Source organism: Typopeltis vanoorti, chromosome 17, assembly GCF_054136105.1.
Source record: "Typopeltis vanoorti isolate ZY-2024b chromosome 17, IOZ_Tvanoo_1.0, whole genome shotgun sequence".
Taxonomy (NCBI): Eukaryota; Metazoa; Arthropoda; class Arachnida; order Uropygi; family Thelyphonidae; genus Typopeltis; species Typopeltis vanoorti.
The window spans coordinates 76,481,030-76,495,159 of record NC_143565.1 but is presented as its reverse complement, the minus strand read 5'-3'; the positions used below and the strand labels follow the sequence as shown (position 1 = coordinate 76,495,159).

General features: G+C 36.1%; 1 protein-coding gene across 5 annotated transcripts in view; it reads right to left on the bottom strand.

Moving 5' to 3' along the window:
- The window catches only part of phtf (putative homeodomain transcription factor), a 291,193-nt gene that overhangs the window by 218,738 nt on the left and 58,325 nt on the right, over nt 1-14,130 (bottom strand). For all 5 annotated transcript variants that reach the window (XM_090407495.1, XM_090407494.1, XM_090407497.1 and 2 more), the window contains 2 exons: nt 10,995-11,064; nt 5,681-5,777 (listed from right to left, as the gene is read on the bottom strand). In XM_090407495.1, the coding sequence (XP_090263621.1) occupies nt 5,681-5,777; nt 10,995-11,064 (167 nt within the window). The remainder of the gene's footprint in view (nt 1-5,680; nt 5,778-10,994; nt 11,065-14,130) is intronic.

Genomic DNA, 14,130 nt, shown 5'->3' with positions numbered 1-14,130 from the left:
TGGTACCATAAAAGTAATCAAATATGGCTGAAGTTACATATAAACTGAAGATATTCTTGATGTATGCAATAACCGAAAAAAATTATTAAATGAAGCAACTGGTGTAGTAAGGATCTCTATTTGTTATATTGATTTTTAAAAGATAATAAGGTGCAAGGAGAAAACAGGTTCGAGTAAAAGAACAGGAGCAGAAAATATCTAGGAGGTTCAAAAGGCCAAATCACAAAGTAATAGAGCATTCTCACTGTACAAATTACAGAAAAGGAAAATAAAACTGAAATATGAGAATGATAGAGAAATTTTGATATTAGGTGTCCCAGGAAGGATTGTAAACATACCTGAGAAGAGATTAAGAAAAACAAATTTATTCTATATTGGTGTGAAGAACACACTGGATTTAGGCTAAACATTAAGTGTCTTATAACAATTCTTACTTTAAGATGAACATGGTTTAAATGAAACTGCATATAGGACAATATACAATATATATAGAAAGTTTTTTACCTTGGCTATAAACTTGCGTTAAAGATACCAAGCAATTTTATAAACTTGGTTTTAATCCTTTTTTCCCAAGTAAGCCAAGTTTTTGCCTGAAGTATTTTGGCTTACTTGGGAAAAAAAGATTAAAACCAAGTTTATAAAATTGCTTGGTATCTTTAAGCATAGTATACCCAAGGTAAAAAAACTTTCTACATCTTTCTCTCATCCCTAGATTTTTATTTAATAAGGTCAAAGCACCTTGTGGCAACTCGTATTGGTAAAAATTATAAGTTCTGCATTACTTCAACCTTGGTATCACCACCTCAGGGTCTGGCTCCCACTGATGAGACCTCAATAAAGGTCGAAACTGGTCTGGGTAGTGGCCCCTCCCTTAATGCATAGCATCATAAATGTCTGCAAGAAGATGTGCTTTGCATTATGGGAGATACTAAGGCAAGTGATCAGAGCTTATTCCATCTTTACCACCAGTTGCCTCAGACCTGAAAATACTTCAGGTGCAAACTTGGCTTACTTGTTTGTTTGCTTACTGGGAAAAAAAGGATTAAAACCAAGTTTATAAAATTGCTTGGTATCTTTAACATATATATATATATATATATAGTTTATATTTTAACTGCAATGGAAGATCAGGTATAACAGATACAAGAAGACAATCTGATGTAAAATCAGATAAGGAAGAATGGTTTACAAACCATATCTATTGCTATTAATAATCTACTGATGAACTGCATTTCAATTCACAGTTTGCTTTTATATTACTAAACATCTTTATCGGCCATCATTTTACTTTATTACTATACTTTATTGTGATAGTGTACATATAAAACTAACTTTCACACCTTCACAGCTAGTTAGCTTGTTCCTTTTTATTTATTTTTTTTAGCTGTTTATTATGCTTATTAATATGAGCTTGGAGAGAAGAAAAATATTAAAGTAACTGAACTTTGCCACAGCCTCCAATAATCACAAGCTGTGACTGTCTTTAAAAATTTCTGACCGACACTGGTGAGTATACAAATACAATATAGTAAACTTGCATAAAGGCAAGTATGCTTCAGTTGCTGTTTACTAAAAGAAAACATTTTAACTCATTACTAGATGACCTGATTCCTAGACCCTACTGTATTCCTCAGAGAGATGAGGTAGAAGAATAATCCCAATTACTCTATAATTAATGCATCTAGAATAAGATCTACTTATTAAGCAAACTGATCGCAAGCTGATAAACTAAATTTATTTAAGGCCAAACCTGATGCATGCAAGTGTACAAGGACTCTCCTAGATTTGTTATTATTGTTGTATTATGTATTATGGTTAAACTAACTGATGGCATAAATAAAATTCTTTAATAAGATTTTGGTAAAGAAATCTCATGCTATATTATTCACAAATAAAATGCTACATTTAATTAACTATATCTGATATGTAGACAGTAATTTATCAAGGGCTGAAAGCTATACTAAAATCTAATACTTTCTTTAGCTGATCAAGCACTAATATGCTTACCCACATAGTAATGTGCTGAAAGATTTCCAATATGGTTAGTGGATTATATATATATAAACAGAGACAGGCAGAAAGATACACACACACCGAAAAATTTTGTACATATAAGAATTCAAATTTTAGTTATGTATTGTACTTGTACTGTGACAATTCATTGATGCATGTCTGCTGAAGTTTTTCCAATAGCTAAATAGCTATTAAAGTTATTTTAATAGCTAAATGCTTTACTTATGTCAAGTCATCGCTAAATTTCTTTCACTGAATGCAACTCCTACAGCTTTCTTGTGTCACATTTCGAAGTCCTAGGGATAACATGAGTTTATTATAGTGGATCATTTGTTATAGAGAATTTCCTTTATAATAGCAATGTGACTATGGGGTTTGATTTGGATATTTTGGTTGTTCATTACTGACAGCAAGTTTGTTATTATGTGTTATAGTAACGATGAAGAGTATTGCATTATCTGCCTACAAGTTTGTATGTTCGTATTTTCAAAAACTTGATGACATAAAACATTTGTGCTAATGCCCAACATTTAACATTAATTGCTTCAACTGTATATAATTTCCATTTGATAATGATCACCTAAAGATGCTTACATAGCTTCATGGTAAGTTACATTATACTAGGTCTGTAGAAAAGAAAAACTGCATAGGTTTGGTTCTAGGTGCCAACTACAGGAATTTTTCTAAGCATTTTCTCAAATGATTCCAGAGTTAGTCATCACTCAGATGCAGGTGTTATAAAATGTTTTCTAATCTTTATTATTTTATAATTTTACCCTTTTGTATAACCTTGTTTGGCTCCTAGGGATATTTTTAGAAACTGGCAAGTTTGTATTTTAACTGCACCAGCCAGTTTCCTATAACAAGAATATAATCGAAGTTCACGGAAATATTCCTAGGTCTACAGGCATATACCTTAATGTAGAATTCATACTCGAGTATATAGATCTTGGTACCTTGCAGTTGTGACCTAAGATCTAATCTCAAACATATATTTATCTAAACTCTTTCCCGCTATTGGTTCTATTTTCACAAGGGGTAGCTTGACACCTCGAAATCAGGCAACTCAGATTTAAATAACAAAACATGTTTATTGATACTAAAAGACAAGTACATTAAATTATGCATCAAATTATTAAGCCTTCTAAGTTCCTAGCTAAGTGAATATCTTATGCTGAGCTAGACAAACAGTTCAATACTAATCGAACTCTCTTACATAAGCTGACATGCTAAATCATATAATACTAATGGAAAAACAAAACAATGTCACATTCAAATTAAATCCCTTCATCCTGTTACTCTATAACAGATAATTCACAACTCATTTCTTTCTTAGTTAAATTTGTTCAACTTAACAAAAGGTTCTCACTACTTCAATCATATACAAATTAGAGATTCATCCTATACAATTCTTTGTCTAATAGAATTGGCTGTATTAACTACTTTATCCTATCAAAGTTCTCTAAAATGTCCTCATTTGCTTTATCAAGACACAAATTCTATCTTCTAACAATTCCAAGACATAAAACAGAAAAGTTCTCTACATTACCAAGTCCTTCCGAAGGTCTATTAACTACCACGTGTTGCTCGGGTCATCCTTTGTCTTGGCTATCTCTGGGTCAGGTCTCATAACTAAGTTGTTTCTCTTGCTGCTACTGGATACAATCTTGTTATGGCTGGAACTACGGGCTTTCTCCGCTCCCTCGGGTGGGTCATTCAGCAGCTGGCACGATTCTGCATGAGCTATTCATTCTCATACGGCTCTCCGTGGAATACTTCTCAGCGCAATCAGGAATATGGCCCGCTGTCCGACGACATGGCACCCTTGCTCTTCCTATTTCCGATCACTCGTCAAGAGTCCTCGATATCAAAATCCCAGAAAAGGACAAAAGAGGCCTTGCAACTTGGCACGTATTGCCTTATATATTCTTTTTCAGCACCCTCTTTCTCTGTATTTCTTTCCGCACGATCCTTAACTTACATCACCCTTAGGTTGATCCTTTGTTTTCCCCCTTGCTACTAGGTGTTGTTTTTGAGGAAAGTGCACTTACGTCAGCTTCCCCATAAACTGCAGCCTTCGGCGTTACAGTAGGCACGTGCAGCCCAGACGTGACCTTTGATCTGTTAGTCATTGCCTGTCTGGCAACTTACGATATTTTAATAGCTTAATAAGACATAAAATAAGCTAGTATTTCCTTTACATATAATGCTAATCTGACATAATTCCCGATCTTAGCTTTCCGTCTGACAATAAATATTTCCAATACATTACACATACTGATATACACTTTCACATACAACAAACTAGATGTTTCTCACTTTCCGCTAGTAAGCAGGTATTATGCATTTTTTCTATTTTTTTGTTAAACTTTCATGTTAGATTCTTGAATGAATAACTTGTCAAGAAGTTCTCCATTCAGGATCTAACACAGGTAAGTAGGGTTTTTCCTGATGAAGAAACATGGGTTATTAACCTTGCAATGCAATAAAATCAACTATGCTTGATTTTGATGAGTGCATATAATAAATTCTAATTAAATTAATTCTGGTAGAAAGCTTATAGATTGGCTATTCATAACTATTATTTTTCAGAAAATTACAATGTATACTAAATATTAATTATAATAACTTTAATTAATACTTCATATATTTCAGCAATGGTACAGTGCCATCATCAGGGATCACAGAACAATGATATGTGCATACAGTCACTAACACTGACCAAACAAGGCTGAAGAAAGGCAACCAAAGTCACGCCTAGTTCTAACTTGTGCTAAAATGGGTGGTCTTGGCTATTGGGCTGAAGATATAAAGATTAGTCTACTCCACCAAAGACCAGCCACAGTCTCTAGAACTATCAAGTATCTACCAGGTACCTTGCAGTTGCAAACTGTCCTACTACAGCCAAACAGGCAGGACAGCCGATATCTGAATTTCTAAATACATGGACTACATCTGGTTCCACCATTACAGTCACTCTGGACTTGCTGACCATGCGTTGGACACACATCACAGGATATGCTATAAGAAGACCAATCTATTGCACCACAGCAAATACAAACACATGAGGCTATTCCTGTAATCTGCCTCAGCCCTGAGAAACCTTTGAAACCTCTTCAACAGATTTTGGTGCATGAAACTGCCCCAAATTTGGAAGTGCTCATCTTCAGCCCAATGGCCAAGACTACCCAATTTAGCCCACTGGGGGGGGGGGGCACCATTTAGGACTCTAAGCTCAAATTTGGTTGCCTTTCTTCAGCCTTGTACAGGCATATGACGGCAATGTAACGTTGCCAAAATATCAGAAGTATTCATTAAAGTTATTATAATTAATATCTAGTTAAATCAGGAACACTGCTTTTCATCTAGCATGCCATCAGGAATGCACTCAACCTTAGCAATGGTTAGTTAAGATTAGAAACATTGCTACTCATCTAGCACACATTATGGTATAAGAATGCACTCAACCTTGACAATGGTTGAGTGCATTCTTATTGACAAGAGATTAAGATTGGCTACTACTGATTTTCCATAACTTAGTATTAAGAAAGAGTGATGTTTACTCCCATTGGTGAAAGAAGAAGAATTAGATGATTTTAATTTTTATAATAATCAGTTATACTGTTTCAGTTTCTTTATAAACAGAATAATCTGGGTTATCACTTACCATTTAAAGAAAAAGGGCAGAAGAAGAACACGTACAAGTCCAGCTGATGTAGCTGCAATCCATCCATGTTGTGGTTTAACTTTGGGAAAAGTTGAGCCTATGCAAGAAATAGTCATAACATTCATTATCAAATTTTCAATTGTCATGACAATTTCTTATATATGATTATTTAAAAGGAATTAGACAAATTCAATAATGCATATCAAGAAGGCATCAACAAGACATTTAATATAAAAAACGCAACTGGTAAAAAGGATAACACTTGAATGTCTTCCCCCCCCCCCCAACTTCAGTGTTCTATATGGACACTACACATAATTTGACATTAATATTCAAGTTATTTCTACACTTTCTAGAGACTGATGCAATGCACCAGCTGCCCAAACTATGATATGATACATAAGTTTGCTGTAAAAATATAACCATAAAAGGGGATATAGACCCCTTTTTCTTGATTTTTCCATATTGTTAAGTGCATTATGGTGCCAAAAGACTAAAGAGATAGAGTTTCTCTCTGTTATTTCTCAAGAAGTCATCATAGTTAATGCTTGGGCAAATCATTCTTCCTTTCCTTATTATCCAAACAACTAAAATCCACACTTAAATAGTTAAAGTGATCAGATTCATTATGGTAAACTATGGCGACAACTACCATGTTATAATAATTTAATATAAAACAAGATAATTACCCAATTTTTTGACTTTCATATTATTGTCATCATCTGGATTACACACACACACAAAGAGACAAGCTACATTACAATCTACACTATATGCCAAAGTATCGCCAATTTGGTCAACTGTTAATACTACTAACCTGACTTCTAGTGAAAAAAAAAAAAACTATATCACAACTAGAGTCCTGTTATTTATATAGTTATATATCAATACCATTTCATTAAATAAAAAAAGAAATAAAAAAACAGCATTAGTGGTGGCCAAATCAATGTCTGAAATAAGGTATTAAATTATTGAATTATCAACAACTGTTGACATTATGGTGGTTGATTAAAATTTCACAAGCTTCTTTAAATTTGCATGCACACCAAGCTTGATTACTCAGCATACATGCCTGGATAGCTCAGTGGTAAAGTGTTAGGCTTTTAACCTAATGGTCCAGGGTTCGAGTCCCTGTTTGGAAGTTTACTTTACAGAGCAGTTGTGGCTAAGTAGTTAAGGCAATAGACTAGAAATCCATTGCGTCTTCCAACCCGGTATGAATTCTGTCAGCTGCAAGGATATACATTTTTTTTGCCAGGAATTGGGGGAGGGGGGGGTAGTAGATAGGGAATTAAAATTTAGAGAACATACTGCAAAAGTGGCTTAAGCAGCTTATCAGATTACTTGATTACTGAATACCCTGATGAGCACAGACAAGCAGGTTACTATACCTCTTTATAGAGCCTTGGTAAGACTCATCTTGACTCCTCTGCACAGATCTGGTCACCTGGGTTTCTTAGGAATGAAGAGGATCCAGAGGTGAGTGACCAAGATGGAAGCAGGTCTATAGAATGAATCTTATGAGGATAGGTTGAAGATTTGTGGGTTACAGAAATTGGTTGATAGGCAGAAAAAGGGGTGATATGATTGAGACATAGAAGTTATTGTAGGTACCATAACTGTGAATGAATTCAAAGCAAAATATGATGAATACTGCACGAATGTTGGATAGTGCTTGGAATGATATTTAGGGCTTGCCTCGATGAGCCTAAGGACTCCATGGAGTTGCACATAATAATAACACCATGAGTAGATCAAGAGACCAAAACTCCAGTTGCTCACTCTACCTATATTGCAACTTGCAAATAGCTGTAAAAGAATATCAACAACTCGAAATCAGATTGTGAAAGGACCGGATGCTGCCAATCTCTTGTTCCAATTGCAGTCCAGCCATCTGATACCTTGCTAAAGCCACTGGGCACAATTTTTGTCCATCCATGTTTCCACTATTCTTGCATCCAGATGGTACCCATAGTCAACTCACCTAAAAATAAGGCCAACTTACTATCATCATTACATCTCTATTCCAAATCATGCATTAATGACTTGGGCCAAGTTTCCCAACTCATCCATAGTTTTCTGCAGAAAGAAATCTGAAGAATATTTAATAACCTGAACACAAACAAGGCAAATGGTCCTGATGGTATCCCACTGATTGTGTTAAAAACTTGTGCCCTAGAACAAACACTTATATTGTATCACCTCTTCAATCTATCCCAGTCAAGCTGGCATTTACCCTACAGCACCAGGCCCATTCCAAAGAAAGGTGATAAAAGTCAGCCAACAAATTATCATCCAATTATCCCCCACTTCTCTCTCTCTCTCTCTCTCTCTCTAAAACTAAAAAGAAGATCATCAACAACCATCTCCAGCACCACCTAAGATCTACCAACTAACTGATGACTGGCAACATGGATTCTGCTACTTTTGATCCACAGCCGATCTTCTGGCCTTAACCACTCAGCTCTGAACACCCAACTCAAGTCATGAAAAATATGGAGCAAATCACATAACAAACTAAACATTTCAAAAGCATTTGATTGGGTTTGGCACAGGGGCCTACTTAGAAAACTGCACTTCTATGGTCTGCCGTCCATCCTCTGCAACTGGACAGCCAGCTTTCTAGTGATTGTCCACTACATGTCTCATGGTGGATGGTTTTTTCATCTTTTTGGATTTCTCTACCAATGCAAGAGTACCCCAGGACTCTGTACTTTCACCACTCTCTTCTTCCTGTATATAAATGAGCTGCTTTCACAGACTTCAAATTCTATCCATAGCTTCACTGATGACAGTACACTTCACCTTTTCATTTGACAAATCTTGCAGTGCTCAACTGTTAGAACCCTCACAATCCACCATGACCAATGTCTTGAAGTCCAATCTCTTAGCTCTATTTCATCATGGGTCAAGGACAACCTTGTAAACTTCAATGCTACTAAAACTCATCCTGTCTGATCTCTAAAGAGCTCATATCCCTTTCCCTAACTTTCAATAATACCTAGATATTCAAACACAATCAGATTTCCTTACCTGGACTGACCTACACCTTCAGCCTTTCCTGATAAAAACACATTTCAACCATAACTTCTGCAGCTGTCACAAAACTTTGTGTACTTTTCCACCTAAGACACTACTTCTCACCTTTACAGCTGCTAACTCTATACAAATCCCAAATCTGTTCAGCCATGGAATACTGCTCATTTGTTTGGAGTAGTATAATAAAATTTTCTCTAAGATTGCTCAATGCTATTCATTTCATAGACAGTGCTCTGCTAAACTGCCACTATTCTACATCCAATTTCCTACAAAATCATAAAACAAGAGCTGCTAGCCAATACCCATTTACAGCCCCAACTTGACACTCAATAAACCAACTTCTTTCCATCTACTTCTGTTCTTTGGAATAGTCTTCCCTGCTCTGTCTTCACCAAAGAATACAACCTCCAGCTGTTCAAAAAAAATGTCAACAGATTCTTTCTTATTTTTTACCCTCTTGCTACACAAGGTAGTGATATACTTTGTGTGTGTGTTAGATATTAAAAAAAAAGTTGTAGTACAACATAAGGAACAGTTATGTTTCCAATCAATTTGGTATTGCATGTGTCCAGGACATGATCAGAAAAGCCTATTTTTTCACATTTAAATTTGGAAAATTGGACCTTTCTTATTTGGCCCTTTAATTTTCCAAACTGAAATCATGCTTCTTGTTTCACCTTTATATAGCAAGTTGCAGGTGTATTGAATTCAACACATTCGATGGTGGGGATGAGGTGGAAGAGATTATTAAGGGAGTTAAATCATTTTGTGTGGGGGGGGCATGTTTAAAGGTGGCATTAAGGTTGTACTTGGGTACAACCTTAATGCCACCTGTAGTATTCTGTTTATTTGCTCTGATATTGCTTTACTGTATGGAATGGCTATAGTTTTACTATAATCCATATTATTATTAACAGTCTTATTTATTATAGATATTGTTTACAAAAGTACTACCAATAATTTTGTAATTATTTTTTAGGAGTTTACTCATTGGAGCACATTTATTATTGCAATTTTTGAGTGTTAATGACTAAGTTTTTGTATAGAGTTTACATTCATGTATTGGCTATAGTATGTGGAGGGCTTTTGGTAGACAGTGAAGTAAAAATTCCAGGGAAAACATGTGACAGGCACATTCAGAAATGGAAATGTGTTCTGGTTTTCAATTTTGGTTGTAAATTTCATTGCAGGCTTGTTCAGGTGGCTGAGGAAAGAGTTTAAAGCTTGGAGACCATGAGGCCAAACTCAAAGTTTTTTTAAATCAAAAGTTTTTTTTGTGTTTTGATTTAATTGATATTGATCTATAGCCATATAAATAACAGGACTCTAGCTATGATGTAGTTTAGTCTAATAGTGTTAATAATTGACCAAATTAGTGACTCTTTGTAATAATGTGGGAACTGAAATGTAGCTTGTTACATTGTATATGTGTGTGAACTTCAAATGATGACCTTAATATGAAGATTGAAATGTTGGGTAATCATCTTGGATTAAATGATAGTTATTACTCTAACAAGATAGTTGTCTTCATAATGAATGAAAATTGAAATTCTCAATTCTTCACTTCAATGGCATATTTCCATTTCAATATTTTAGGGATTCTTAAAAGACAAAAAGGAAAATAAAAGGAAGGCAAAGAAGAGATGGAAAGAATGGAAGTGTCCTAGAACAGAGCCCACTGTGTGTGTGTGTGTGTGTGTGTGTGTGTGTGTGTGTGTGTGTGTGTGTGTGTGTGTGTGTGTGTGTGTGTGTGTGTGTGTGTGTAAGATCAACTCAAAAGTTTTTGGAATCTGTGTCCTTTATACTGTATTTTCATTTTTTTATTGCTTCAAAATAAATAATTATATCCATTCTGAATACCAAATTAAAGAGCTTATTTTTGCAAGTAAAATTTATACATATTATTTAAGCTTTACTCCATTCAGAGTGCTTCATGTGCTGTAAGTTTACAACCCTTTGTGGGTGGATTGTCATTTAAAAAAAATTCCAAAATTACTGGTATTTTTGCACTGGAATTGGCAAACAATTCTCCAACAGAATAAGCTTATTCTGTTGGAGAATTAGGGACAGATGATTCTAGATTTTTTTAAGAAGCATTGCTATGTAATGATATGTTTTTCTGAATTAGTTAAATTAATATTTACCTATAAAATAAATTAAAAAGAATATGAAGTTAAAAACGTAATATTTTAATAAATAACTGGAGAAAATCATAGAAAAAAAAAGTAAAAACACTTCGATAAAATCAATGACTAGTTTATAATTATAAACATACCTCTTACAAGATCCACATCTATCAGTTCAGTTTTTATCCTTGCTGACTTCTTTGGAATTGCATTTACACCCTACAATTTAAGACAATGATCTAAGTTTTAATGTATATATACTTAAAATGTAACTAAGACTAAAGAGATGCTTTCATAAACAAATAAAATTAAAATGCAAAATTTTCCAGTAATCAATGTATAACTTAAAAAGAATTGTGGGAAACAATAGTATAAATCAAATAGTATATTCTACTTGATAAAAAATTATATTATTGTTATCCATTATGAAGATATCTGTACATAAAACTTCATTACAGACTAGAGATTTGTCTCAGGCTGTGGGTTTAAATTCCACTCTAGTATGTTTGAGAAAGGCTTTAGACAGTAGATAATCATTGCTGCCTGTTTACTGGCAGACTAAAGTGATATGAACAGAGTTCACAGTTAATCTAATCAATTAATATGCACATGTTTGAGCATATTAATTGATTTTCCACCGACTAATAACCGGCGGAAGTCTGTGACGGCAAATAATAGAATGTTCGTAAACGTCAATAAAATGAAGGAGCGAGTGCTGTATGGGGATTCGCTATTAAGAGGCGTAATAATTGAGAGTTTAACGAAGTTGTACCAGCCGGGTGCAAATATAAAGGACGTCAGCGAATCTATTCGACTGCAAAAACAGAGGGTGAAAGAGATGATAATCGTGGCAGGAACGAATGATTTGAAAGAGGACAAAATGGAAATGATAGAGGATGTGAGGGAGTTGTTTGAGGTAGCAAAAGAGAAGAGTGAGAGAGTTAGGATGGTGAGTATCTTACCGCAGTATGACAGTGAAGTGTTTAGAAGGAGGGCCATAATTGCCAATGACTTTATGCGTGGGTTATGCATGGAGAGTGGTGTGGAATTTGTGGATGTGTGGAATGAGTTCGATGGGCGAAAGGACTTATATAAGATGGATAGGTTACATTTGAATGGAGTTGGTGTACGGAGACTTGAAAGAGTGTTGATGAATGATGTGGAAGTGGATGTACAGACTCAGGGAAACTAGATTTATTAAGAGGGGGGAGTAGATATGCAGACTTTAGGGGGGGCAGTTAAGTGTATGAATGAGTATATTATGCCCGGGCGAGTACGACGGACAACAAATCAGAATGGGATAGTTAGTATAAGGCAACAAAGTAGGGATGGGACAAATGGGATTCTGCGATTCATGTACACTAATGCCAGGAGTATTAGGAACAAGAAGGAAGAGTTTTTGGCCATGGTTGGCACTTCCAGGCCACAGGTTGTTGGTATTAGTGAAACATGGCTGACAGAAGATGATAAAGCTAGTGGGATTGAATGCGATGGGTATAGCATGTTCAGGAGTGACAGGGTGAATAAAAAGGGAGGAGGAGTGTTACTGATGATAGCTGATGAGCTTCAGCCAAGGAGTATGGAAGTTGAACTGCAGGATGGGGAAAAAAGCACATTTGAGGCTGTTTGGTGTGAGATAGAATCTAGCAGAACAAAATATACAATTGGGTGCTGCTATAGACCGGGTGATGGAGTGGATGGTGGGGATAGTATGCATAAGCAAATAGAAGAAATGAGTGGAAGGAGGGTAATTATTATGGGTGATTTCAATTATGGTAACATTGACTGGAAAGAGGAGAGGGCACATGGGAGGAAGGAATTGGATTTTATGCAGTTATTAAGGGACAACTATCTACGGCAACATGTATTGGAAAATACCAGGGGGCAGAGAGTGCTGGACCTAGTAAGTGCAACTGAGAATGTAGCTGTAACGAACATGACCATGTTGCCACCAATTGGTGAGAGTGACCATAAGGTCATGACTTGGGAGGTGGCTAAAGGAGTCGAATTTACAATTAAGACAGGGTACATGTGGAATTACCGGGCTGGTAAGTATGACAAGCTTAGGTGTGTGCTTGGCTCAATGCCATGGCATGTAAAACTGCAAGGGCTGGATGTTGATAGTGCATGGGAGGTGGTTAAGAACTGTTTGCAGGAGGCAATGGTTGACTGTATACCAAGAGTCCGAATAATAAATCAAGTAGGGGTTAAATGGATGAATAAATACACTATTAAGCTTGTGCTGCAAAAAAAGAAACAATTGTGGAGGGAATTTAAGGAGAAGGGTGACCATCAGGTGCAGGAACAGTATAAAGCTCAGGCCAGGATGGTAACAAGGGTGGTAAGAAAAGCAAAAGCAGATTACGAAAGGAAATTGGCCATGCAGGCTAAAGAGAATCCCAAACAGTTTTTTCAATATGTTGCAAGTAAAAGGAAAAATGCTCATGGCAGAATGATTTTAAAAAATGCCGAGGGTAGGGAGGTAACCGAATCAGTTGATATAGTGGAATTACTGAGCGAGCACTTTGCAAGAGTATATCATCCAGGTGGTGACTTTGCAGAAATGGAAGAACCAACAGCTTATACTGGAATTGTGATGAATGAAGTAGAGGTAACTAATCTATTACAGAACCTCAATGTCAATACATCTGTGGGATTGGATGGTATACCAGCTCGTGTCGTACGTGAACCGGCCAAAGAATTGTCAGTGCCCTTGACCATTTTGTTTAATTTGAGCCTCAGGACTGGGTCAGTCCCAAGGGGGTGGAAAGAGGGGAAAATAGTTCCACTGCACAAAGGTGGTTCCAAGGCTGCTGTTGAAAATTACCGGCCAATCAGCATAACAGGAATCATTATCAAGGTCTTAGAGAAAATAGTCAAGAGGAAAATACAAGATTGGATAGAAGAAAATGGGATACTGTATCGGGGACAGCATGGTTTTGTGAAGGGTAGGTCATGCCTCAGTAACTTGCTCATGTATTATAACACAGTGACGGCTGAACTGGATAAGGGTAATGGGTTTACAGTGATTCTACTGGACCTTGCTAAGGCCTTTGACAGGATACCACATGGAATTCTAATCAGTAAATTGCAGCATATGGGAATGGACATAGGGTTGGTGAGATGGATAGGAGGGTGGTTGAAGGAGAGATATCAGAGAGTGGTTTACTCAGGAGTAGAGTCCACAAGACGGCCTGTGACTAGTGGTGTGCCACAAGGATCTGTTCTTGGACCACTGCTGTTTAATTTGTTCATAAATGATATAGGAAAGGATCTGAGAGGAAC